Source organism: Phyllostomus discolor, chromosome 3, assembly GCF_004126475.2.
Source record: "Phyllostomus discolor isolate MPI-MPIP mPhyDis1 chromosome 3, mPhyDis1.pri.v3, whole genome shotgun sequence".
NCBI lineage: Eukaryota > Metazoa > Chordata > Mammalia > Chiroptera > Phyllostomidae > Phyllostomus > Phyllostomus discolor.
In genome coordinates, this window is record NC_040905.2 from 52,326,882 (window position 1) to 52,354,875 (window position 27,994).

Below are 27,994 nucleotides of genomic sequence, written 5' to 3' on the forward strand. Positions count from 1 at the left end.
GTTTCTATAGCTACTCTTGATAAGCTTTTACCTAAAACCACACTAAATGTGAATCACACTGTGGACATTCATTTGTGTGCCTAGGTGTTAATAATGATGTGCCCCATTCTAAGGATTTTAGGTAGGTATTACAAATTTTGCTTTGCTTCTGATATGATTTCACCATTGACATAAACCATGTGATAATTTAAAAAGTGAAATGGAGAGAAGCAGCTGCCGTAATGAACATTTTAGTCCAATAGAAAATTCAGATTATGGCTACCATGGCCTCTAACAGGACAGAACTCAATCAGGTTGGCAAATACGCTCTGGCTGAGGTCCATCTTCTAGCATAGTGTTCTCTCCATGCTGTCCCTCACAAAACTGAGAGGACATATCACAGATGATCCTGTAAATTTTTTTTTGCGACATCGAGTAAATAGTCATGATTTCTGGTGGCGTATTCTACATTCTTTTTTGTTAATAGTTTGTAATTCATAATATAATGATGGATGGATATTACCACCTAGTGGCCATGTTGTATTTTGCATTTCAAAACTGCACATTCCCAGACTGCCACCTGAATGTCTTCAGGAGTAATATTCTCTGTGAATTAAGTTCCTGTAGCTTTGAGTTTAAAAATTCTAGCATGAATTGCTTTATATTGTGAACCTGAAAGTTACATGTGAAAAACACGATTTTTCAAATGCAGCATGAGGCCAGCACATGGAGTCACATGCTTAGTAAAATCCTAGCCACTGAGGCAAATATTAGGACCAGTTCTCTCTCCAGTCTCTTTACTTTGTGCACAATAATACACACAGAGGAAAGTTTTCCTTGGCGAGTTTCCTTGGTATGCGAACCTAAAGGACTTTTTTTGGTTTTCTTATGAAAATGTTTTACAGTGAATTAAATTAGCAGTATTTGGGGCGGGATAGACTAGGTGAAAATGGTGACTGGACTGTTCATGGAAAGAAAACACCTAATTTTAACTTGAAGTCAGTAAATTCTCCCCCAAATTACAATAATATATTGCATCATAGACTAGCTTCCCTGGGCAAATGTCAAAGATGTTTTTTTTCAATGGAATGTCTGTGATTAATTGTTCAAATGTGCTTGGCAACATTCATAATAGTTCTGAAACACAGAGCTTTTAATTGACCACTCAAGGTAATCTGAATTACAGTGAATTTTAAAAATTAAAAGGTGACTCCGTCTAAGCTGATAAACTATCTAAATATAGTTAGACATAGGTAGACAGAATAGGCCTTTACTAGCTGCAGGTTCCAGATTTGCCATTGCAGTTACACACTAGAAATCTTGAAGATCTACAGTATGAAATGATTTGTACCTTCTGCTCAGGCTGTAACCCAATAGCTGGCTGGTGTGTAAGAACTGTTCTATTAGCTACCAAGTCTGTCTAATGCATAGCTTAGTTTCCCATCTCATGGGCTCTGTTGCTGTCTACACTGCTAATCATTTAAATATTTGCGTATTCCTTATGGTCCTTATGGTGAGAACCTATCTGCTACACAGATCTTCCCGAGTGCCAATAAGCACTGGGTACACTGTAGGGGGTGTGCCTGTGTGTGTGATGGTGGTAAGTCTCAAATGTATGACTCACAGAAAGATGACCTTTAATTTAACCTAGTGTCTGTGAACATTCTTTTTTGTTTTTAGTAGAGAGGAAAAGAAACAAAGAGATTCTAAACAGAATGTCTAAGTCTTTAGAAGAAGTAGTTAGTGCCCATTGATTATTCTTTGTCGTTATTAGATCAAGTTAAGAGAAATCATAAAATTGTAATGAAAATAATTTGAGCCCTGGCTGTTGTGGCTCAGTGGACTGAACACTGGCTTACAAACCAAAGGGTTGCCTGTTTGATTCCCAGTCTGGGCACCTGCCTGGGTTGCAGGCCAGGTCTCCAGTTGTAGGCATTTGAGAGGCAATCACACATGGACATTTCTCTCCCTCTCCCTCTCCCTTCCCCTCTCTCTAAAAATAAATAAAATAAAATAAATAAAATAAAATACAGGAAAATAATTTGAAATGGATTAAATATTATGAAGAAGGGCTAGTTATTAAGTTTGGATAGGAAAAAGGATGCTTTGAAAACTTCTTAGTTTTAAGATGCAGATAAAAGGAATTTAAGCACAAGGGTCTTTAATGTTTTGGGAATTCTTTCCCTAGTAGAGGTTGAATCATAACCTTGTATCTTCAAGGTTTTGATTTTTGAATTGACATTCTTTTTCAAACACTTCTCTAAAAATCTCAATGTGGAAAAATGAACACTGTTTAGGAGTGTCAAGTGGAGGGGTAAGAGGAAGCCATTCTATGCTTCAAGCACCTTCCTTGCTCCAGCCTTTTATTTTCACCCAAACTGCGTGTGCCTGTCCTCATCGTCTGCTTGTATCTGTCACCTAAAGGACCAGCCGGGATGTGACTGTCACAGCAGTAACTCACACTGGTTTCCTTTAACTGAAAGCAGAGCCCAAAGTTGAACCAAGGCAAACTTTTTTTTTTAAAGCAGAGCAGAGATTTATTTCTAAATCTCTTAACCTTATGATAAAGGCAGTTACCTATCTCTGCAAAAGGAAATAGTCAGTCAGTTACATTACATTTTCATCATCAGTTTGTTTTGTTCCTGCTTGTTATCTTTATCATGCTTGTTTTGTTAATGCTAGTTATCTGCTGAAGGTTGAGGCCTGTGGATCATGGCCTTGTAGTGTGTATTTTAAAGATAAAAGATGTCTGGTATCTCTGACTGACAGTGGGAACTCCTAGACTCTATATAACCAGAGGTTCACCTTGAAAGGATGTAAACCCTGTCTGACTTGAGCAGGTTGCTGATAACTTTCGAAAGCACACACCCCACTCCTACACACACTTTTCTCTAGTATGTTTATTGAAGCAAGTTGGAGACTTGCAAAGAGCAAAGGAGAGAATAGCTTTTTAGCCTTTCTGCTTGAAAAAAATTAGTCCAGTCGCTGTTAAACGTGTGGGATTGAGGCCACTCTCTGCGAGTGATGACTGTGGCAGGCAGGGCAGTTCTGTGTGCTCCGGAAGACCTGTGGAATAATTCTTTGTTTTTATGTTAATATGAGACAAAAATGAATTTTTGACAATAAAATATGGGTTATTTGGAGTAATCTAAGTATTTATAAAGTTAGATAGAATTTTTTAAAAACTTTTTCTCAGATTTTACTGATTTTTAGAGAGAGGGAAAGGGAGGGAGAAAGAGAGGGAGAGATTGATCGGCTGCCCTGGCTTGCAGTGCCTGCAACTCAGGCATGTTGCCCTGACCAGGAGTCAAACTGGTGACCTTTCGGTTTGCAGGATGGTGTTCAACCCACTTAGCCACATCAGTTTGGGCTAAAGTTGGATGGATTTTGATGAATAACTTCAGTCTTCTCTGAATTTTCCTCATCAATATTAGGATTGGTTCAAAATGAGTTCTCAGGTTTGTGGAGACAATTTTCATGTGAGAAACTCTACATAGCTTGTGGATTTTCACTAGAGGCTTTTTGAATCCTTTTATGTGTTTGGCAACTGACATGTTTGAATCCAGTTGAGAGAGAAAGAAAAAGAAAACAACTGAAAAGTTACTAAATCCAGTTTAATTGAAATGGTGGGTGCTTTTTCCATTTTCTTTTTTCTTTTTCATTTTTTTACATATAGAGAGTGGTACACATTTAATTGGAACTCTAAAAATAAAGTAACTTTATCACATAATGTACAGCATTAAGCAGTTTTATATTAGGTATAAAACAATTATCTCTAAATAAAATGCAAGTTTGTTATAGGACATGTAGAAAATGTTAAATTTTTGCTAGCTTTTTCTCTACATCAATATTTGAGTTTTGTGTCACAACTTTCTGCCATCAGAAGGAAACGGAAATGCAGAATAATGTAGGCTTCTCTCTTCAGGTGCAGCGCTCACCAAATTCTGGTCCTGGGAAGGCAACGAGAGTTTGGGGTTTGGGGTCGGGAACCCGAGTCTCGGAGACAGAGACAAACATGCCAAAGTCTAGTCAACGTTTATTTTTTTTAATGCAGTTCAAGTGAATTCTCCTTAAGACATACTAGCTTTTTGGAATAATTCTTAGTTTCCCCATCCAGCCCTAGAAGAGGGTCAATCCAGGCTAGGTCACCCAGGATGGATGCTTATAATCCCAAACCAAGAGGAAAAAATCCATATGGGAGTGGTGATTTTTCCCTGCTCATTTCAAAAATTTACATTTCTGTGTGTATGAAATACTGTGTATATAAAAGATGCTCTATTACATCCTAATAACTCAAACCAGTTTCCTGAGGAGAGATCGCTTCCACACTTTTACACTATTTCTCTCTGCAAGTGATATTAAATAAGGCTGTAAAGCATTTATGAGGAAACAAAGAGAGTTGGTTGTTCAGAAAACTGAAGTTTCCTTTGCTAACTCTGTTTGGCAATAACATGGAGCAGAATCAAAGCACCCTAGCCAAAATAAATCTGCACAATGGAGCTATCAGATATGAGGTAATAGTGTGACATGTTTGTGGGTATCAGACATTCCTGTAAAAACCACGGACATAAAATTTGGTCCTGCACCATTAAGCCACATCTCTGCCAAGCAACAACACAGAGCACACACTTTAAATCACTGTTGCAAGCCAAATGTAATTCCCACCAAAAACAATTAAATCTTTTACCAGAGGTCTGTGCCTGGGCAGCTCACACTCTGAAAATCACTTCAGTGGCAGGGAATCTGAATCTCATTTCAGTGTGAAAATGAGCTGGTCATTGTTCCGATCAGGAGGAAATGTCAGTTGCAAAATACAGGGCAGTCAAATGACTGTAACTTGAAGTGAATCTTGCTAAGGTTAGATTCAAAATAGTCAGCTAAGAAATCTGTAAGTCCTTCCTGATAGCTGCAAAGATCCTTTTATAGTGTTTGTTTTTATCATTAGAAAAATAATTCATGCTTATTCTAGGGAAGTTTTAAAGTATGTAAGAATACATTGAATAAAATATAATTTCAGTCTCTTACCACTCAAATATAAACTTTATAATGTTTTACTGCATTTCCTTTCAGCCTTTTACACACACAGAGAGCTTCCTCTGAGAGTACATATTTTGCTGTGTGCAATGCGCAACTTTTTGCCCAAATTTTTGAGGGAAAAATAAGGATATGCATTATTCATGGGCCATAGTAATTCTGTATCTATATAAATGTTTTTAATTCTTTTATTTATGCTTATGCATTAAAAGTGTAACTCTAGAAAGCAATAATGATATCCATATGCAAAATAATACCCTGGAATATGATAATAGGTTTTGTCCCTACATATAAATAAATAAATAATTGAATTAGAAAATTAAAATGGAAGTTTTTTTTTTCCTGAAAGTTTGGGCCAAAAACATGGGTGCACATTATACCTAGCAAAATATGATATGTGTAAATTTTAGATCATTGTATGTTTTTAGTATTTTACTTTTTAATTTTCGCTTAGCACTTTAGTATTACCCATCCCCTTATACAAAGACAGGATATATAATGGTTATATAATATTTTATTTGTCTGACTATACCATAATTTATTAAATATTTGTTCACTCTAAAGATAGTTTCCCATTTATTGCTAGTGTAAGTACCATTTTAGACGGAATATTGTTCACATTTGTAATTATTTTTAGGGTAGAATTTTAGAAATAGAATCCTGAGGTCCAAGGGTAGGAACTTTTTGAGGCTCTTGATATGTATTGGCAGATACCTTCCAGAAAAGTTGCTTATTTCCATCGGTTGTGTCTGTAATTGCCTGTCTCACCTGCGACTTGTTAGCAGCAAGTAGCATCTTCAGTCGGGGTAGGTGTGGGTAGGGGAGAATGCAACACGCTCCAGTTCACTGTTTCTAAATGTCAGACTATTTGTTAAACATCACCAGTAAATGTTCAGCATTGTTCCTGGCACTGAGAATATAGTATTGAACAAAAGAACCCCAAATCCTGTCCTCATGGAGATCACATTCTACTAGGGAGAAAAAAATAAATAAGTAAATCATATGGGATGTTAGATGATAAGTGTTAGGAAGGAAAAAAGCAAGAGAGGGAGATGGGCAGTGTGGGCAGATGCAAGGAGGGGCAGCATTGCATGGTTTGCAGATACTGTTGGGATGTTGGGTGTTTTCTACTTTTGAGGACATTTCCTGATTTCTTGTAAGAGGGTTAGTTAAAAGGTAAACTAGAAAGTACTGTGCTCCAAAATCCAAATTAAATATTTGAGAAACTCTGTAATCTTCCACCATAAAAGATATGAAATGTAGATTTTTTGTTATTTTTAAGACATTTCTATTTTTTGTTTATTATTTTTATCCTACCTTAAATCATGTGTTAAAGACAAGTTATACATCAGCAATGGACTGAATATGATTTCTGTATCCCTGCTTTCTTGCTCTATTTCCTTGTCTATTATCTATTAAAGGAGTGCTGTGAAAGATAATAAGGGAAAAAAAGTAAGCAGAGAAATAATTGGAAAGCCAGTTCAGAGCAAAGGTCAGTTCCTGGCCCAAGGGAAACCTGCTAGTCCAAGAGTACCTGGGGGAGTGTGGTCTTCTAAGCTTCCTACCCAGGGCCATCTGGTGGGACTCAGTGGGATGATTCAGTCTACTGCAGTTGGTTGTAAATCCATCTAATTGCTGCATTGGGTTTTCTACCAGAGAACCAAAAAACAACCTTCATTGTTTGTTTCAGCAAAAACGAAAACCAAAAAACTGTATTAAGCTTCCCTTGGTTCTTTGCAGTTTCATTGCTCTTCAAAGACACTTTTTAAAAATAAATAAATAATAAAGTTGAGATCTCTAGTCTCCTATCTTAATGTTGGCATGATTGAAAACTTTAAAGAAAGCTGTAGCAAAAGTAGATCTCAACACTGAAGTTTTCAAAGTTTAGTATTCTTACTAATTATTTTATCAAAGACTTAGCTTTTCACCATATTTAAAAGTTCTGAAAACCACCAGAAGAAAGAAAAATTATAGATATTCTCTGGTATATTTATTATACATTTTTAAAAGACATAAAAATAGCCATGGTGCTCTTGGGAATAAATATTAGGACCATTTTGTTGTTGTTGTTGTTCTCTGAATTCAGAACAATTGCCTTCATTGTTAGACATAGTTCTTTCTTCTCTGCCTTTAACTTTCTCAAATAAAATCTCTTAACTCATTGTTTCAAATCACAGACTAAATCTCATTTAAGAAAAGACTAACAGGGCTATCCAACTTGTGGCCTATGGGCCACATGGGGCCCAGGATGGCTATGAATGTGACCCAAGACAAAAGTGTAAATAATTTGCTTAAAACCATTTTTGCTCATCAGTTTTTGTTAGTGTTTCTATGTTTAATGTGTGGCCCCAAACAACTCTTCTTCTTGTAGTGTGGCCCAGAGACACCAAAAAGTTGGACCCCCGAGTCTCTCTGTAGGCCCAGAAAAGACAGTCATGTGAACCATTGTTCCATAATTCTGAATCTGTATTTCTTCCATATGAAGGAAGTTTGTCAAAACTATTTTGTTACCATTAGATTTTATGTAAAATCACAATAGGCAAAGCATGGTGGGAAAGTGACACTAAGTTGAGCAAGAAAGACATTGAACAAACAAAATTGTCCTATACCCCATTCTGGCTGAGAGACTCAAGACTAGGAAAGTGGGCTCTTATTTATAGTTTAGTATTATTTTCATCGCATGTTTGTTATTTTGAATAGGGATAGGGGCTGTGTTTCTCTTATAATTATTGGTTGATATGGAATATTTTTTTTAAGATTTTATTTATTTATTTTTAGAGAGGGAAGGGAGGGAGAAAGAGGGAGGGAGAGAGAGAGAGAGAGAGAGAGGTGTCACTGTGAGGTTGCTGGGAGTCATAGCCTGCAACCCAGGCATGTACCCTGACAGGAATCGAACCTGCAACATTTTGGTTCACAGCCCTCACTCAGTCCACTGAGGTACGCCAGCCAGGTAGAATATTTTTAAGTAACAAAAAATTGAACATAAACCAATGGTTGTTTATTATCTCTAAGGTTGAATTTACTTCCAATGCTGTTAGATTGTTGTAAGAGACAATACATAACAGGTTGCTAGAAGAGGACTTCATTCATTGTAGGTGCTGAATAATACATGCCATGTATTATGGTGATGGAAGACAAAGATATTTCCAGTTATATATCATTGGTCAGAGTGGTGAATCCATAGATGCCATTTAAGATAGAGATATAAAGGTAACCAACAGAAAAATACCCAATCAATAAAATCCTTTTCAAATACCTGAACATACATTATACAAAAAAGATACCAAACATAATTATAATGAGATATATTTGTAAAAGCTTATCTTTCATATCAATATGTATAAATGTGATAAATGTTCCTATTAAGAGAAATCAACTTCAGGATTAGATCTTAAAGCAAAACTCAACCATATGGTACATGTAAGATCACATCTAAAACAGAATAACTCAGAGAGGTTGGATATAAAATTATGGGTACAGGTATGGTAGGTAAATATATAAAATAAATACAGCAAATACCTCAAATTTTTAATGAAATTTGAGATATTCATCAAATGAATGAATTTGGATTAAAAATCCCATTAAATAAGACAAAGAAAGGTACTTTATAGTGGTCAGGTAGAGAAGAAGAAACTGATTTGCTTGCACTCTAATTACAGCTGTGCAGATGATATCTGCACAGGAGGGCTGGGGAACAGGGTGGGTTAGAGTGATAAGACCATGGATCTTTTCACTTGTTGCCCTTTCATTAATTCTGTTATAATTAATAATAATAATAACACAATTAGTTTTTAAATTGAGCACTGATTATATATATTAGAAATGTAGAATAAAATTCCTCAGATACATCTCATTGCCATAGGAAAACACATATCATTGAAGAGAGGCTTTGTCTATTCAAACCATAAAAATCTTTTTCATTACCACCAAAATCATTTTAGCTAGATGGTTAGACATTTGGTCCATTCTAATTTGATCGTCATTAAACCCAGTGTCATTCTTATCATATGTGGCTCTTCGGCTCTCCCTCCATTTCTGCAGCAATATGAGAACTGGAGGCCCAACCAGCCCGACAGCTTCTTTTCTTCTGGAGAAGACTGTGTGGTCATCATTTGGCATGAGAACGGCCAGTGGAATGATGTTCCCTGCAACTACCATCTCACCTATACTTGCAAGAAAGGAACAGGTAATAATTGCTCCATTAATTATGTACACCTAATCCGCATGTTCATTAACAAGTAAACTCAGGAAGACTAAACTTCATTCTCCAAGACACAAACTGGATGTCATACACATTGTCTCTTATTGCTGAAAACAAACAAAAAAGTTTGTTTTCAGGAGTGTTCTCACCACACATTTCAGGTGCTCAAGATAATAATGTAGTATTCATGTAGAAAAACTACCTCCAAGTATAATTTTTTAAAAAAAAGGAACAACAACCAGCCCAAGGGCCTAAAGATCTATTTATTTTGATGAAGAAAGCATTAAAAAAGGTTGTCAGTATTTCAAAATTGTGATATATCATAAAATATTCTGGGATTTTTACTTAAAAAAAAAAAGAATAACTGTTACTGTTTGACCACGTTCAAGTATGGTTTGAAGCCCTGGGGCTGAAACCCCTGCCCTCCTGCAGCAGGGCCATAGTCTGCAGGTCATGGCCGTCCTTGCCCGGTGTTCCCTCTTTTTAACTGCCAGGGCTCTGGAGGCTTTGAAAATTTTAGTCATTTTTTTAGAAGCTCATTGTATGCTTATAAGTCATGGAATAAAAAAGCCACCCCACATCTATAGTCGAATGCCTTCAAGATGCAATGAGATAAAAACAGTTGTAATACAACTTCCATAATGAAGAGATATTGCTTAGTTTACATTAAATAGATAATATTAAGAAAGCGGATTTTGAAAAAATGTGTTGTGTTAATTATCAACCGATATAGTATGTTTGAATGTCTAAGGCACACTGTATGGACTTCTTCCTTAAACAAATAGGAATTCCATAAATATTTTTTAATCTCTTTGCAATGGATAATGGTGTTAAAGCATGGATATTTAATCTCTAGGGCTAGACTTTCACCCACCTTAAGTAAGCGTACAAAGTAGGAATGCAAAATATAAAGTTCAATTGATTTGTTTTTGAATGTAAAAATAATAAAACTACAAATTCACACTCTATAAAGATTTTAGGAAACACCAATAATGAGACACATTATTAAAATAAAGAGAACACTATGATACACAAAGCTCAGCTAAAACGCAACTGTCATTTGTGACTACTTTGCTATTCTCTGATCTGAAGTAGAATTTATTGTGAATATCCTTTGTACGTGAGCTGCTTTCCTGACTATGTGCATTACTTCAGCACTTCTGCGATGGGACTCGTGAAAAGAGCAATCAGATGTCTGTTCTCCCTGTTTCTAATGTAAAAAGTCTGTAATAAACTGTCTTTATCCAAATGTCATATTTGCATTCTCAGATCTCCAAATGGTCCTTGGAGTCATCTTTCTCATGTTGTAACCCAAACATTCTTGTAGTTCCTGTGCAGGGTTTCTCAGCACCAGCACTGTTGCCACTTTGGGCCAATGCCCAAAGTCATGGTGATGAGGGGCTATTCTGGGCACTGCAGAATGTTTAGCATCATCGCTGCCCTCTGTGCACTGAAGGCCACCAGCATTCCCCTCCATTCCACATCCCTCTCCTTGTCTTGGTGGCAACTAAAAATGACTCCAGAAATTGTCAGCTGCTCCTGTGGAGGGAGGGAGAGGAAGAAAACTACCCTAGGTTTGAGAATAGCTGCCCTGTAGCTAAATAGTGTTCACAAACCTGGCATCACAATTTACATTTCCCAATGGGGAAAGAGATTTATAAAATATTGGTTCTACCTCATGAAAGGGGAAAAAAAAACCAAAACAATCCTTGTATTTTTTCTCCCTAGTGATTTTTATTTATGTAGATTTAACTCTGTTAATCAATAATCTGGGGAATTATATGAATTTTATAAATATCTGTAGACTTTTATGAAAGATACTAATTTTTGTCCTGGCTGGTGTGGCTCAGTTTGTTGGGCATTGTCCTACAAACTGAAAGGTCACCAGTTTGATTCCCAGTCAGGGCACATGCCTGGGTAGCGTGTTCTGACCCCAGTTGGGGCTCATGTGGAAAGCAGGACTGAAATTAACTGGTCAATGTTTCTCTTCCTCATCCTCCCTCTTTTCTCCTACCCTCTCAAAAAAAAAAGATTCTCATTTCTTCTTTCAGATACTTTAGACATCTTAAAACATACAGATCTAAATAGTTCTACTTTTAATTAAATACCTATAAAGAAGGATTATAATAAATACAAGACTATATCTATCTATATATATCTATATATCTATCTCTATATATATCTATCTATACATATATATCTACAAAAATATATATAGTTAAAAGAAGACCTCAGTGCATACTATTCACAGTTCCCTGGAACATCCTATAGGTTCTTTCTAGTCCCATCTATTTATTTCCCAGTTTCAACCATGGATAATGACGTAGTTCCTTACTTTTCTCTTTAGTATTATCACATATGTTTGTATCTGCAAAGAACAAATTATTTAGTTTTCCACATTTAAAAACTTTATATAAATGGTATCATACTGTATGTATTTTGTGCCTTGCTTTTACTTGTTTGGCATTATGTTTGTGAGATTTATCCATGTTGATGCATGTAGCTGTATTTCTTCATTTTTGCTGCTGTATAGTATTTCATTGTATGACTATATACCATTTTATTTATCACTTCTACTGTCAGTGGACATTTGGGATATTAAGTTTTTGCTACTGTAAACAATGTTTCCATGGGCATTCTTAAACTTGTTCCTGGTAGACATCTGTGAGTTTCCATAGGGTTTTTTCCAGGAGTGAAGTGCTGAGTCATAGGATATGCGTACCATCAAATTTACTAGAAAATGCCAAATTATTTTCTAAAGTGGTTGTTACAGTTTGCACTCCCACCAGCCATGTGCGAAAGGTCCTGTTACTCCACATCTTCGCCAACATTTGGTATTTTGGGACTTTGACATTTTTTCGAGTCTGGTGGGTATAAAATGTTATCTCTTTTGATTTTGCTTGCATTTTCTTGGATACTTTTCCCTTGATATCATTTCATAAACGTATACATCATTCATGGCTTTTCTTTTATAGTTCCTGTTTATGTCTTTTGTTTATTTTTTAAAATTGGTTTCTTTCCTTTATATATTGATTTGTAGGAGTTTATATTCTGATTACTAGTCCCTTGACAATGAGATATTTTGCAAATATCTTCTCGGAGGTTGCAGCTTGTCTTTCCTCTTACCCAATGGCAATTTTTTAATGAACAGAATTCATCAATTTTTACATTTCCCTTTATGATTTAAACCTTTTTTGTACCTGAAGAAACCTTTACTACCCTAAAATCATAAAGATTTTCTATGTTGTGTTCTAAATGTTTTATAGTTTCACCTTTTATATTTATATATTTAAACCATCTAGAACTGATTTTCCATGCATTTTCCAAGGTAAGGAACCAAGTAAATTTTTCTCCATAAAAATACCCAATTGTCCAAATGAAAAGCTCCTTTTCCTCACTGCTTTGCCACGTTGCTTCTGTTGAATATCAAGCATATATGTGTGGGTCTATTTGCCTGTCTTTGCCAATACCACACTCATGGAACTATTTTAGCTTGTCTTCACATATTGCTAGTTTTAGAAGAAATCTGTACATTGCTTTTCTCACAACTACAAAGAAAACTTCTAATGTGTCAACATTACACAGAATTAAGTATAATGAACTATCTAATTCATAATATTTAATCTTCTGTGTCAGTTTTGTTTCCTTCTATCTGATACTAGCAGGTACCTGGGCCTTGGTACATGCTTTTCATAGTACAATAAAAGAAGTGCAGGTTGGGGTTATCATCAAAACACATACATTGTATATTTCATTAATTGAAAACAATATATTATTATAGAAATTTCTGTTTTAGGAATTTGTGTAGATCAAATACATGCACAAATATTTCTAATTTATTCATCATATTAGTATGACTTTATAATCTAATTTTAGGTTATGTCTATCTGAGTGATAATTCTTATATGAATGAAAAGAAATGCTTGGATTGTGTTTTTTTAAAGACAGCTTTGTTTGCTAGGGGTCAGTATGTCCCAAGCTGTTTTGTCAAGCAGAAATAAATTAGAGGAACTAAGAATATAAGTTAAGCCCAAATTTGTCATTGCAAAAGAAGAATATGGCTGCAAACAGCCTTATGAATATATAAATAAATTTAATGTTTGTAAACTTTTACTATTAGGATGTTAACATCAAACATCTTGGTACCAAGGTTCCTGGTAATCATCCTCCCATTGAAGAATTGCACTATTTATGGGAGAAGATAACATAGTATGTTCTTGTTGCCAGCCTTCTGGTGGCAGAATCCTTAGGACTTGGATAGGAAATGCCATTTAGGGAAATTATAACAAAGTTAAATTATATTTTTATACAAGATATATAGCAAAACACAGTCACTTACTGAAAGCTAATTTTTAAATATATCATTCAAACCAAGTACACCAATGTTGAATAAAACTGTAAGTTCAAATTCAGTTGAATCAATTTGCTCAGTGTCTTGAATTTAAAAATTATAAGGTTTCTTTTACTTCTATTTCTCTTTCATTATTTACTCTTGCTAAGTTGGTTGATATTTAGAATTTTTCATTGTAAATTAAAAATTATAGTTAAATATTCCAAGATTTACCTTCAATACTCTTCTCAAGAGCTGAGATTTATGTTTTTAAGGTAATTACAACGCAGAGCATGAATACTGTGCCTGACTTTCTCCCATCTTTGTACAGAAGGCAAAAGAGAGTAAATAAACTTAAGTAGAACCAGAGGTATCTTACTGATACTTTAGAGTCCATATTTTGTCAACATTTTGGACATGTTTTGTCCATATTTTAGAACCATGATATTATTATAGATGTTAATTTTTTCAGGGAGGTAACAGTAATAGTTATTGTTACAAATTCATTGTTGTTCCAAGTGAGGGTAGGAAATAAATAAAAACTGGGGTAGTGATGAAGATGATACCACCAGGCCACATGAGACAGCTGCTTTTTAATTTGGAATTTTTCTTCAGAAAAGTGACCATTTAACACTATGGTTCTTTAATAAAATGTGATTCAAAATGACATAGTCTGAGATTCACACTAAGCCCAGAGCCCCAATATGGTGATGTTGTCTTTCCTGAAAATTTTCAATTTGTTAATTCTAAGTGATTATTTTGATGAAGGTCCTTGATTGGGAACATGAAAAACAAAGAGATAAAAAGAGATTCATACTGATAGAAATATGTAAATGATTTGGAAATAACTTAATTTACTTTTCTTTAGTTGCTTGCGGCCAGCCCCCTGTTGTAGAAAATGCCAAGACCTTTGGAAAGATGAAACCTCGTTATGAAATCAACTCCCTGATTAGATATCACTGCAAAGATGGTTTCATTCAACGCCACCTTCCAACTATTCGTTGCCTAGGAAATGGAAAATGGGCCATGCCTAAAATTACCTGCATGAACCGTAAGTGGTCCTTTAGACAGAATGGACAACCGTGCTATAACAACTACTAGACACCTACATTTTACAGCTGCGGTACTGGTAGTTTAGGGTATGGAGCAAGTAATATTGTTGTGTTTTCTTTCTTTCTTTCTTTTCTTTCCTTCCATGTAGCATCTGCATACCAAAGGACTTATTCTAAGAAATACTTAAAAAATTTCTCCTCATCAAAGGACAATTCAATAAATGCATCAAAACACGAGCACCGTTGGACCCGGCGGTGGCAGGAGTCGAGGCGCTGATCCCTAAAATGGCGAACATGTGTTTTCATCATTTCAGCCAAAGTCCTAACTTCCTGTGCCTTTCCTATCACCTCAAGAAGTATTATCAGTTGGTCTGGATTTTTGGACCGCTGTCCAGTCATTTTGGGTTGCTGCGCTCCCAAAACATTTTCAATGAGAGCATTGGCATTTAAAAAGAAAGCAAGCAAGATGAAAGAAAATGAGGGCAGAGAGTAACCATTTGCAGCCTATCTGATTTCTTGGGTTTCTACTTGCCTCCAGTGCAGATCATTTTCTAATGTATACCAGCCTACTGTACTATTTAAAAAGCTCCATTTCAGCACCAATGGCAATGTAAATAAGATGATTTAATGTTGATTTTAATCCTGTATATAAAATAAAAAGTCACACTGAGTTCTGGCATATTTAATGATGATTATGGAGCATTAGAGGTCTTTCATCATTGGTTTGGCTGCTTTTGGTAGTTTGTTTAGGCTGGAAATGGTTTCACTTGCCCTTTGACTGTCAGCAAGACTGAGGACGGCTATTCCTGGACAACTAACAAATACACAGTCTCGTGGGTCACGCTGCACCGTCTCAGCTGTAGGTGCAGTTGGCTTCCCTGTGCCGCTAAAGCCGGGCTAATGGGATCCCGATGGAACGAGGGACTGCAATGTGGACCTCCTCTTTGCTGCATCCCTTTTTCTTCACTTACAAGAAAGGCCTGAATGGAGGACTTTTCTATGACCAGGAGCATTTTTTTAGGGGTCAAAGTGCTAATTATTAACTCAACCAGGTCTACTTTTTAATGGCTTTCATAACACTAACTTTGCAAGGTTCCAGATCAACACATTTCAAATGGGTATAGATCCAGGGCTCTGGAGGGTGGGGGATTGTTAAAACAACAACACACATTCAAAGAAAAAAATTGTATATATAACCATTTTAATCTTTTATAAAGTTTTGAATGTTCATGTATGAATGCTGCAGCTGTGAAGCATACATAAATAAATGAAGTAAGCCATACTGATTTAATTTATTGGATGTTATTTTCCCCCAAACCTGAAAATTAACATAGTATGCTAGCTATTTTTCAGTGTTAGCCTTTGTACTTCTCTCACACAGTTTGGAACCATACACTCTTAGGTACTTTGTCCCTGATTCAATAATGTGATGGATAGAATGCATCAAGTGTTTATTACAGAAAGCGTGGAAACGTGTATAGCTTTCAGCGAATGGTGTTTGCCCATTCCAAGCAAGAAACATATATATAGAAATAGTTAGGTGTATGTGTTAAAATGTCTTCCTATCTCTTACCACTCATTTTCTCCTCTTTATTTGAATAAAGTGACTGCCGAAGATGACTTTGAATTATTATCCAATTAATTTAATGTTTAAGTAAAAATCTGTAATGGAAAGAAGGCATTTAGGAGTCTATCCCTAATTTCAGTTAGAATGATCTTGAGAAAAGTAGACAGCGTAAGAATTGCAAATAGCAAAAGAACAGCCTCAGCAATAATTCTTTTTCATAAAACCTTTGCTTAGAAGTAACCACGGTAGCTACAATCATTCACACTGTCTGTGCAAGTTTCCCTGGTTGCTGCATTAACTGTAATCCACCGCTGAGTGTTCCATAGCACAGAACAACATTGTGTCAGCCTATCAGTTTTTCATTTTTCCTCTTTCATTACGATGCACATAATACATTCCTGTATTTATATTATATCATGTATAGTGTAAAATGTGAATGATTGTGGGTTTTTTGTGAATGAAAATCTAAAATCTTTGTAACTTTTTATACCTGCTTTTGTTTCACCAAAGAAACCTAAAGTCCTTCTTTTATTACTGTGACTGGTCTGGTTATTTACAACTTTAATCCTAATTTGCACCAACATTTTTACATTCTGGTTCCATCACAGAGTACAAGCTGCTCAGATGAAATGAATCTGTGGCTAGCAGAGAGGTGATTATATACATACCTGCAAAAATTGAGATAATTTTGATAATGTTTACATCTACATACCTATGCATTGATCTCAAATGTGAGAGTAACATGCAATAGGAAAAATGATAGCTCAGATTTACCAAGTGCTTCCAGGCTTAGTGTCTTATGTGCATCATCTTCCAATAAGCCTGTGAGGGCACTGTTACTCTGGCTGATGAGGGGTCAGGTGTAGAGAACCCAAGTTATTCATCCAAAGGTACATAGTTAGCTTATAGTGGATGCATGTAATTGCTAGAGCCTGCAAAATATCCTCGAGAAAAAAATAAAATATTAAGCTCCCAATTATTATAGATTTAGGAGGTAAAGTTACTGGCTAGACAATCATTAATTAATGACAAGATGTCAAAAACATTGTTTCTATACACCTAGATATCCATCCATCTTTTCATTTTTCATTCACTTACTATTTATTAAGTACTTACTATATGTCAGGCACTGTACTTAGCTCTGGAGGTCTGGCACAGAATGAACTAGACAGGTCTCAGCCACATAAATTTTTATACTGGATGCAACACATGGGGTTTGTTTTACAGCCGGTTCTGTTTGATATCTTTATCAATAACTCAGAAGAACAAATCCAGTACATGTTTTGCAGTTGTACAGAATATAGAAAGGACGAAGGTGAGTTGAAAATTCTATTGAGGTGTCTTTCTTGGAATGTCAGGAATATATGGGAAGTTGGGCATGAATAGATTCAGAAAAGGAGATTCTTTTTCTTGCTGAGCTTATCCTTTTAATCTGCAATCTCTCATCTTTTACACGGAACTTGAAACAGAAATGACCCAAAAGAGTATATACTAATTTGCATTACTTGTGCCTACCCTTTTGGATGTTTATAATTCCACCAAGCAAATTTTTGTTCCTCTGGATACAAATAATAAAAATTGAGATGTTCCATCACCCAGAATACTGGGACAGAGTAAGAAGTTCCAGGAGACCTGCACTACTCAAAGTCAACCAGAGGTGGTTTTCTGTTTGTATCTAAAGGCAAGGTTGCATATCAGGGGGAGGAATGGGCCCCTACCACCGGTGGCTATTTAGGAAGAGATTGTCTTCCAGGGTAGCTGAAATGGAAAAGAGGGAAGAGAAATTGTATAGGGAGGGGTACATCACTTTAATGTGATAACAAATAGACCTTTGCTGATGTTAACTACATTTTTAATACTGTGCAGGAAGTAGGAAATAGATTAACCTTGAACTAATTGCTCAGAAGTCATAAATCATGTTAAATAAAGTTATGAAGCTTGGAAATGGACAGAAAAAAATGTAATAGGTCACACAAGGTTCAGAGCTGATTTTGTGCATCATCTGTGCATGAATGCCTGCCAAGGATAAAATCCACAAGAAAAAGTATATTTTAGATAAAGGCAAAAAAATGTTATTATCACATGGCTAAAAGGAACATGTATAAAGGACCCATGGACAAAGCCAAAGGACAGTAGGATCGAGGGTGAGAGGTAGGGGTGGGTGGGCCAGGGAAAGTTGTGGGGGGAAAATGGAGATGACTGTACTTGAACAACAATTTAAAAAACAGGAAATTAAAAAAGACCCAATGATAACATCAACATATTTTAATGTTTTTCTCTTTTTGTTTTCTAATATTACAAATGCAGTGAAATAGTTTTTGAAGGAAAAGGCTCATAGTGATATTTTTGTGTTGATATGTATGTGTCCTCTTTTTATTAATGCTACAATTGCCGTTTGCTAAATGAACCAGAATTCACCCAATGGTTCTTTTCTAAAACAAGTCTAAATTGAAAGTTTATAAATGTCTTTGAATGAGTCATTCAAGATTATATAATCTTTTCCCATTATTACTCATTTCTGTATGTTTGGATCTCAGCTGGAGAAGAAAGAGCAAATGCCAAACAAGAACAAAACTGGTTTTTGTTGAGGTGTTTACAGAATAAGCAAAGTCTGGGTTTTAATTGGAATTTAATTCAGAGTTCCATATGAGTTCCTCAAGTGATCCCTGTTGAAGATTAAAAGTTTGCTGCCTTAAAGCAATAATTCTTAAATAATTTTTTAAAGTGTTGGCTCTAAAATAAAAATTTCCATTACTTTTTAAGTTGTCAACCCCAAATTTTTTCATCATAAAGTTAAAAAATTGCAAAGGCTGTCATTTTTTGGCATACTTTAAATATTGCCATTCTATAGTAAACATGTAACATTACTCTTTTAAATACAGTCAGTAGAATCTAAATAACATAATGATTTGAATCCTACTATCATTCATTTAAAAATACTTCAAGAAAATACTTTTTAACAGATACTTTATTTTTTCTTTTCTTATTCTTGGACTTGTTTCCTTATTTCAGTTCTCCCCATGGAGTTTGATCCAAATATTATACATATATATGCTTGAAAGTCTTCTATTGATTAAGCTATCAAACATATGTATATATCCAAATTTGTAGATTAATATGAAAATTAATCTTCTCTTGGGAACATAAAGGTGTAAAAGTTAAAAATCTCCTGGGTTGACTTATTATTGTACTTTACTGATATATATTGATCAAAACAATATTATACTCTTGTAAAATTTAAAGGATTACTATACCAATTGTAAAATTGTATTAGAAATATATTTCAACGAGATGATTAGGGCTATTTTTATCCCCAGTTTGCATCTCCATTAGTAAGTGTTACTTAAAAGTAGAATGTGTCATGGCATAACATCAATTCCATTTCTATTTTGTTTTTATCAATTTAAACACTAAAAATGTGTTCACAGAAGTAGATGGAAATGACAGTTTTATTATGCAATGCTACTCAATTTTTTTTTGCCTCTCAATTTTTTTTACCTCTTTCTGAATTATATGCCAAAAGTCACATAGTAATCTATCAAATGTTTTCTCAACTGGCATCTCAATGAAGTCCTTCAGAATTTTTTTTGTAAAGACCTGACTTAAAAAAAGACTTGATTTGTACAGTGTCATCAGAATCACTCATTTTGATTCATTCGTTTGTACACTTTTACATTCCATGGCAATGTGTCATGAGACTCAGGAAAAATGAGAGGTGTGTTTGATATGGTGGGTGTTTTTTATAAAGTGGGAAAAGAGCAATTGTCTAGAGCCTTTGGTTCTCCAAGTTTGTTCTCTGAAATAACAGCATTCACATCACCTAGGAACTTGTAAGAAATGCAAATCCTCAGAACCCACGCTACTGCATTAGAATTTTGGGGAGTCAGGTGAGCAGCCTGGGTTTTCACAAGCACTCCAGATGCTGCTGGTGCAGCTCAAGTTTCTGAGAACTGGAACGAAGTGTAACAAAGATGCAACGTAGAATGAACAGCCCCCACCACAGACACCATTCTACATGGATGAGTTTTAGGAAAGAGGCCAGATGAAAACTGAAGTTCAGGAAATTGCTTCCCCTTATGTTCCTTTGTGCCCTTGAAGAGTCTGGGGTATTCCCAGGGTAAGCGGCCCTGGTTTGGAGACCACTGCTTTAAGACACACAGTCTGTAAAGTACTTTCAGATTCTTAGCATGCTATCCACCCATGTTTATGAGCACGTGTGTTCTATCAGTTGGCAGTGATTACTCTCCACACTTAGGGTGGACCTCTGGTTTCACAAGTGAGAAAAGCTTTTTCTATGGGGAGAACTGGATAAAACAGCATGATTAAAATGTATTATTTCTTACAGATAGACCTGAAATAAAGCTTGAGATGCAAGAATTGAGACAAATTTAAAAACTGAGAAACAGAAGCCAAAAAAAGAATTAATATTGTAAATTCTCAGCAACAGCCAGCCAGGAAAAGGAACTTCAGGTTCAATGGGGAGTCCTCTGGGGGTATAGGTAAGAGAGTCCATGGGAGAGAAGTGATCTCTGAATAACTACCGTTCCTAAATCCTATCGCCCTCTCCCATTAACTAGATCGAACTCACTGTTCATTCTGTAATATATATTGAGTACTTACCATGTGCCAGGCACTATGTTAGATATCAGGGATACCTCCATAAACAAGACAGGCCAAGTCCCTGTCCTCAGTGGCTCTTACAGTCTAATGGGAAAGGTTAGCAATGGCACTAAAGCAGGAAGAAATCTGATTTCTCAAAATGCTTTTGCTAATGCCTCCATTCTTGGCCATCTCTTTGTCCTGCTCTCCACCTTTACCTGGCTCCTTATAACCATGGCCTTAATTACTTTTTACATTATGGTAACTTCCACATCTCCTTCTTTTGTGTTATGGGCATATATTCAGTTGATGGATGTCATGGGTACATTAAAGTCTGTATGTCCCAACTTGAACAATTATCCAACCCTCCTGCTAACCATCTATATATCTTTTAAAGTCTAGGAGTAAAAAAGTCATTCTGACCTCCTAATTTATTGCCCATATGCAACCAATCACCAAATTCTACTAATTTTAATTCCAAAAGTTTCTCATAGCCATCATCTCTCTATTCCACTCTCTTCAACGTCTCATGTAGTATTAGTATCTCTAGATGCATCACTTTCAATATAATCTTTTGAACTACTATAGAGTATTCTTTCAAATGTGCAAATTGGAGCCTGATATTCTCTAGCTCTGATTCTTCAGAACTTATTACCTACAAAATAAAATCAAATTTTGTATACATAGCAAAATGCTTTGGGGGGAAAGAAAAGAAACACCTGCCCTAGGAATTCTGGGCTTAAGAAGAATGGAGGAATTGATTTAGAAATCTTAAATAAATAAGCCATTAAATTTAAGATTTAGTTTTTCTCTCTTAATTAGACCGGTTTGGCTTCCTGTTCAGTTTCTGATCAAAGGTCAGGCATGAGCCCTTGTAGCAGTTGTACATAAGGCAGAAACGGAAGGCCAGCAATGCTGTGTTAGTAGAACATAGTTTTGCTTCTCCAGATGCACTCTCCACCCTTTTTCTCCTGCATGTGCCCTCTACATTGACTGTATAGATTGATCCTACTGGGTTCAGCCATGAGGAGCAAGCAAGGCAAAAGATCAGAGCCAGAGATGGCAATGTGCATGCCCTTTTGGCTCCCTCTCAATCCTGCAGGATCCCCATGGGCTGCTGGTACCCCCATAGCAAAGTCATGAGCTCCTAGCAGTCTGCCATCCTCACATGGACCTCTCCAACCCCTGGTTTCACTACTGTTCTCTCACCTTGACCCTTCAGATCTAGAATGGTAGAGCTCTCCATTATTATTGGTCCAGGGGTACTGCACTATAAATTGTGATTTCCTTAAGCTGCCTGCCCTTGTAAATAGTTCCTTTATTAAACTCTCTTCAAGTTATCCAATTTTATTGTGTCTTCTGTCTTCTGCCAAATTCCTAATTGATAAGGTTTTTTAGATACTTTTTAAAAGCAAAATTTTGAGAATAACTTAGTTCATGTCAATCATAGAATGGGCATGATACATTACAGTCTGGAAGCTCCACAGTAGTTCCCTTGGGTTTCTTCCACAGCATCTTGCTGTGAACTTTTACGAGGTTATATCTTTTGTTGTCTCTTTACAACCACTGAACACTAAGCATGTGAGAGGTGCATTGCCAGCCATTTTTCTGCCTCAGCTCTGTCCATGTAAACATGGCCACACTGAAGACTGGTTGGTCCTGAGGCTGCGTTCTCTGGTTTCATTTCCAAAATAAAATGTGATACTCCTCCGCTTGAGACCACAGTCAAGTTCCGTACTCAACACTTGTTTCATAATTAGGAGTAAAGGAAAGAGTTGGAGTCAAGTTATAGGTGTGCACAACAAGTTTCTCTGAGACTAAACCCTGATGTTTTGAAGCTTTGCAGCCATACATGGGAAACAAGGGAAGAGAGGGAAGGGAGATTGATATTTTAAAGCGGCCAGCCCATTTTATTTTTTCTGGATAAGACCCGCCTTTATCTCTCAGAGATTTTTCCCTTTGTTTTTGGAGGAGCCATTCCAGGGGGTCTAAGGCCATGCTCCTGTTCCACTTTGGAGAATTCGTAAAAAGAGGAGTTGAGCTGCTCTGCATTGAAAAGTAGATGTTATTCTCTTCTCTTACAAAACGTTTTTTTTTTAGAGTAAACTTTTACTTCAGAAAAGATTGTGTTTATTTTCTCTGGGGTCTTAATTCCAAATAATGGAAAATGTTTTGCAGAAGGAACTTGCTTGCAACCTGATGGCAAATGTGCTGATATGGAGAGAAACTTCTAATAAAAATCTGTGGAGGAGCCCATAACCTCTGGAACAGGCCAACAAAGTACAGAGTTTTAAGTGCTGCCTAGCTATGTATTATATTTCTTTATGTCTTCAGGACAGTTTTGTTACAGCTCAAGGCTTAACTGAGCTTGTCAGAATTAAGAGATGGGCCACGCCCTCAATGGGGAGGGATGGAGAGGGAGAGAGATCAGCAGCAGTCTTACAGATAGTGTGATATGCTCTGGAGTCATACACCTGGTACCAGAAGTCTATAAAAAATTTTGTGTTTGTATATATATATATATATATATATATATATATATATATGCAAGTAACAAGTGGTTTTGGGAATATTGTTTCAGCACTGAAGGAAAGTGAAATTCTTTAGAGCTAAATTTGAGAATATCTGTTTTACATAGGCTTCGTTGTAAGTAATATCTTCAGTGCTTAATAAGTAGTAATACTTTTGACTTTTAACTTTGAGTCTCTCCTTCTTAAAGTATGAGGTTAATTAGCAGATGCCTTCATTTTGTATAAGAATATGGAAGGCAGAAAGGGTACTTTGGGAGTTTAAAAATTAATAGCATCAGCAAGAAAAACGTAACCCAGCAAAATAAACAAAAGTAATTCCAGAGGAATGACAGTAATACAATAACATAATGGTTTTGGGAAAGGACTTGGGAAAGGAAGAAGACCTTCTGGGATTTTTAGAAGCTGTGCTAATCTATGTAGAGGAAACATGTCATTAAAAAGAGGCATTGGGATTTGGTGATGCTCTGATTAGTGAAGGAAGAAAGAAGAAAAATATTAATTATACCATTATGCATACAGAGTTAGGGAAAATAGAAATGCCACAAAGCATTCATGCTAAAAAAGAGAAGACAGTTTGCCTAAAAAACAAAACAAAACAAGAAATATATGAAGGGCAATAGTAATGCAGTTTGCTTGAGAGTTTTTGATTGTATAAGGACAAAGAGATTTAAAATAATTTTTGATTAAATGAGGGCTTGAAAAATTAACAGTCTTGTCCATCTGTAAAGCAGAGGTTCAGGATAGAGACTTGCCCAGAGGATGAGGGATGCTGGAATCACTGAGGATGAATGGGCCACTGTGCTAAAGCTGGAAAATATGCTTCTAGGCTGGAAACAGCACAGGCAAATCATGTTTATTGAATCATTACCTGAATCATAACTATTAGACACCATGAAAGTACTTTTAGGTATTGGTTAAATTATGTCACAACCCTCTTGTTGTTAATATTGTACCAAAATAATCCCTGTTCATTGTAATTGTGTTGGAAAATACAGAAAACACAAATAGGAAAGCAAATCTTCAAGAGAATAATGGCTTGAAGTCACTGTTTTTAACCCCCGTGGTCCCAGAGAGTGCTCCACACCTATGTGTAGAGGGCACTGTTTACTGTGTGCCAGCCCCTCTCACAAGTGTGTGGCCATCTGTTTCTTTTCACAAGAACGTAAGCCCTGTGAGCACAGGCACTCCTCTGTTTTGATCATCGCCATGTTCCTAACACCTGCACTGTGGTGCCTGGCATGCAGCAGGCACTCAATAAATATTTGTTAGATGAATGACTTAATCCCTTCTCTTAATATTTGCATTGATTTTTATTGTCATTCCTATTTACTGATGGAGAAAACTGATGTGCAGGGAGATTACAATGACATCTTGGTTCATGAGCAAGGGTGTACACCCAGCAAGTATGACTTTGGACTTGTTCATGTGTTTCATTGCCACTCCTTAGCTAGAGAGAGAGCCTATAGAAACAAAGGTCAGTGGGAGGATGTTAATAACACCATACTGAAACTAGGACAGAAACCCCTTCCCTCCTTGCCACAGGTGCCATCAAGTCGCTGTTATGTTACATTCATTGAACAGGTCTGTTACCCAGCAGCATCGAAATCTGAGGACAAAAAAAGTGTGAAGGCATTTGTCTCTCCCTCCCCACTCTGTTCCAGAAATATGCCATCCACAGTTGTCTGCCACCTAAGTTAGAGGCTGAATGGTTTAGCAGATGAGAATCATACTATTGAGATTTCTAGAACCTCAGACACGTGAATATGTAGAGAAATACAGTTGCTTTGTATGTCTACCTCAGTCTGCAGAGTCAGAGTGAATGTCAGTGTTATCTCACACTAGATGCCAAACCATTGTGACCTTCACTCCTGCCTATTTAAACAAAGTAGGTATTTTCCATTGAGGCAGAACTGGAAGTTGCTTTCCAGAACATGTGGAGAAATCTTCATGCAGACATTTGACTTGGACATGGGGATCAAGAATTAATGCAGGAGGCTTTGTAGGTGCCAATGCCACCACCTCGGACCTTCCGGTGCCAAGCCATTGTCAACCCCACCGTCTTCTTTGACATCGATGCTGATGGTGAGACTTTGAACGCATCTCCTTTGAGCCGTTTGCAGACAAGGTTCCAAAGATGGCAGAAAACTTTTGCACTCTGAGCACTTGGGAGAATGGATTTGGTTATAAAGGCTACTGCTTTCACAGAGTTGTTCTGGGATTTATGTGCCAGTATGGTGACTTCACACACCACAATGGCACAGGCAGCAAATCCATCTACCAGGAGAAATTTGATGATGAGAATCCCATCCCGAAGCACACAGGTCCTGGCATCTTGTCCATGGCAAATGCTAGACCCAACACAAATGGTTCCCAGCTTTTCATCTGCACTGCCAACACCGAGTGGCTGGACGGCAAGCATGCGGTCTTTGTCCAGGTGAAAGACGGCATGGATGTTGTTACAGTCGTGGAGCGCTATGGGTCCAGGAATGGCAAGACCAGCAAGAAGATCACCATCACTGACTGTGGACAACTCTAATAAATTTGACTTGTGTTGTCTTAACCACCAGACCATTCCTTCTGTAGTTCAGGAATCTGCCCCTTCACCCCCATCTGCTTGGAATGTTCTATAATCTTCTCACTCTCGACACAGTTCATTAGATTCCATGTTTTCCTTACCCCTTCCAAGTCTAGCTGGTTTGCAGAGTTAAGTTTATGATTATGAAATAAAAACTAGGTACCACCACCAACAAAAAGAAATTAATGCATGAAATTTGCACATGCAGCCCCGTGACAGCACTCATAGTAGTCACTGATATACTTTTATCCTGTGTCTTGAGAATATTGATGTAAGTATGTGATATGTGAATTTTGGAAATCAGTGTAGAGATTTTTTAAAAATCCACATTTTTGTTTTCAAAGAAAACATAACAGAGAAATTTATGGAAATAACATGCTCCAAGTTTTCACAAACTTTTGATATCTATTGAGATTTAGGCTGCACATGTAAAGTACAAACTTATTCATTTGCGCACTCATTTTTTTCATTCATTTAACAAATATTTTTTGAGCAGGAACTATAGTCCAGGAACTAGTCTATGTAATATCTTGAATTCTTTTAAGACTTTATTACATCGTTTCCACAATAAGACAAGGCTCTTATGATTTTTAGTTGTTGTTCCTGAAACAGGAAAGTTTTTAGCTGTCCACACATGGTCTAAAAACATCCTACACCTGAAAATACTATACAGTTTCTTTGTCAGAATGAGCGGCATTTCATAGTAAAACAAGCTTTGTTGGAAGCTACAAATAACTTGTAAATTCGGAATGGAAAAAACGTTCATGTGTAGGAAGGAAGATTTGTATTCGACAATAAGTAGTTTGCAATGATTTTGTGGCAAATAAGGACCTTCTTAAAAATATAGTCTCAAATTTTTTTTAAAACTTGTGTCTTCTGCTATCTTGGAAGTAGATTTACAATGTACTGACATGGTGCCAAACAATGTTTTGGCTGAACTTCTGGTTCTTACGCCTACCTGTTTCTTGTTTGGGAGTTAGAAACTGGGCTCGTGAGATCTGAGTGGATGGGAAAGCCTCCTGCATATCCCAAACACCACGGAAGTTCCCGAGTTGGCTCTGCAGGGGGTGCATTGAGGGGAGGAGTGATTATCAGCTCACAGGCCATCAGGCAGATTGGATGTAGTGGAAAGCAGATCTTCCTGAAATAGAGACATTAAGGGTCAGGACTCAGCATGTCCATCTATTGTCTAATGGGCTTCTTGAGACTCAATTGCTATGGGATTCATAATGCAGCTGGGTCTTAACAGGACCTAAATGATGTTTAGGATCTGGTAGTGTCTGACACACCATGAAGAGATGATTCTTAGGAATTATGTTGCTGAACACAAACTAAAGGAAAAATATTTCCTGGGTTCGTTTTTTCTTTCTTTTCTTTCTTTCTTTCTTTCTTTCTTTCTTTCTTTCTTTCTTTCTTTCTTTCTTTCTTTCTTCCTTTCTTTCTTTCTGATTTTATTTATTTTTTAGAGAGGGGGAAGGGAGGGGAAAAGAGAAGAGAAACATCAATGGGTGAGAGATACATTAATCAGTTGCTTCTCTTTCATCCCCAACTGGAGACCTGGCCCCCAGTCAGGACCCAGGCATATGCCCTGACTGGGAATTGAAGTCAGTGACCTTTTGGTTCAGAGACGGGTGCTCAACCCAATGAACCACATCAGCTGGAGCTCTCCTCGGTTTGTTAGTTTGTTTTCCTGGTGTGGAAGTGAGAGGACAGGGACATATACTCTGTATGACTTGAGGCAGAAGCTGACGGAACTATTTTTATTAGGTACCATGAAACAAGGGTGACACAGTGCTGTGTTTTAGAGCAAAATGGACAAGATGTGACCTGTAGTTAAAGGGAGAAGAGCAGGGCAGGAGGAGTGGCTCTGGCACAGTGAGGGCTGCTGGGGACATGGGATGGCAGCAGTGGGGATGTTGAGACACCCAGAAAGCACTAGAGGCCTCTTTGGTAGCTAAGGGTGCTGTGAGCCCCCTGAGTACAGACTGAGGCAAGAATCAAACAAATTTATTTATTTCAGCCATTGTGACTTTCTCCGAGGCTGCTCCAGTGAAAAGGGCAGTAGATGGAGCCCAAAGCATTTAGTAGTAGTAGAGCCCTTCTTACAATGAAAGCTTTTTCCAAAC

The 27,994-nt window shown here is 36.7% G+C and overlaps 2 protein-coding genes across 4 annotated transcripts in view; both read left to right on the forward strand.

Annotated features, from left to right (window-relative positions):
• The window catches only part of VCAN (versican), a 104,791-nt gene extending 88,097 nt beyond the window's left edge, over positions 1-16,694 (forward strand). For all 3 annotated transcript variants that reach the window (XM_028530751.2, XM_036020495.1, XM_036020496.1), the window contains 3 exons: positions 9,055-9,199; positions 14,413-14,595; positions 14,746-16,694. In XM_028530751.2, coding sequence (XP_028386552.1) covers positions 9,055-9,199; positions 14,413-14,595; positions 14,746-14,873 — 456 coding nt within the window. In that variant the 3' untranslated portion in view covers positions 14,874-16,694. The remainder of the gene's footprint in view (positions 1-9,054; positions 9,200-14,412; positions 14,596-14,745) is intronic.
• Positions 16,695-25,302: 8,608 nt separating this feature from the next.
• Positions 25,303-26,033, forward strand: LOC114493090 (peptidyl-prolyl cis-trans isomerase A-like). Its single transcript, XM_036020070.1, is given in 2 exon segments — positions 25,303-25,384; positions 25,387-26,033. Coding segments are annotated over 2 exon segments (525 nt in total). The 3' UTR covers positions 25,830-26,033.
• Positions 26,034-27,994: the final 1,961 nt, after the last annotated feature.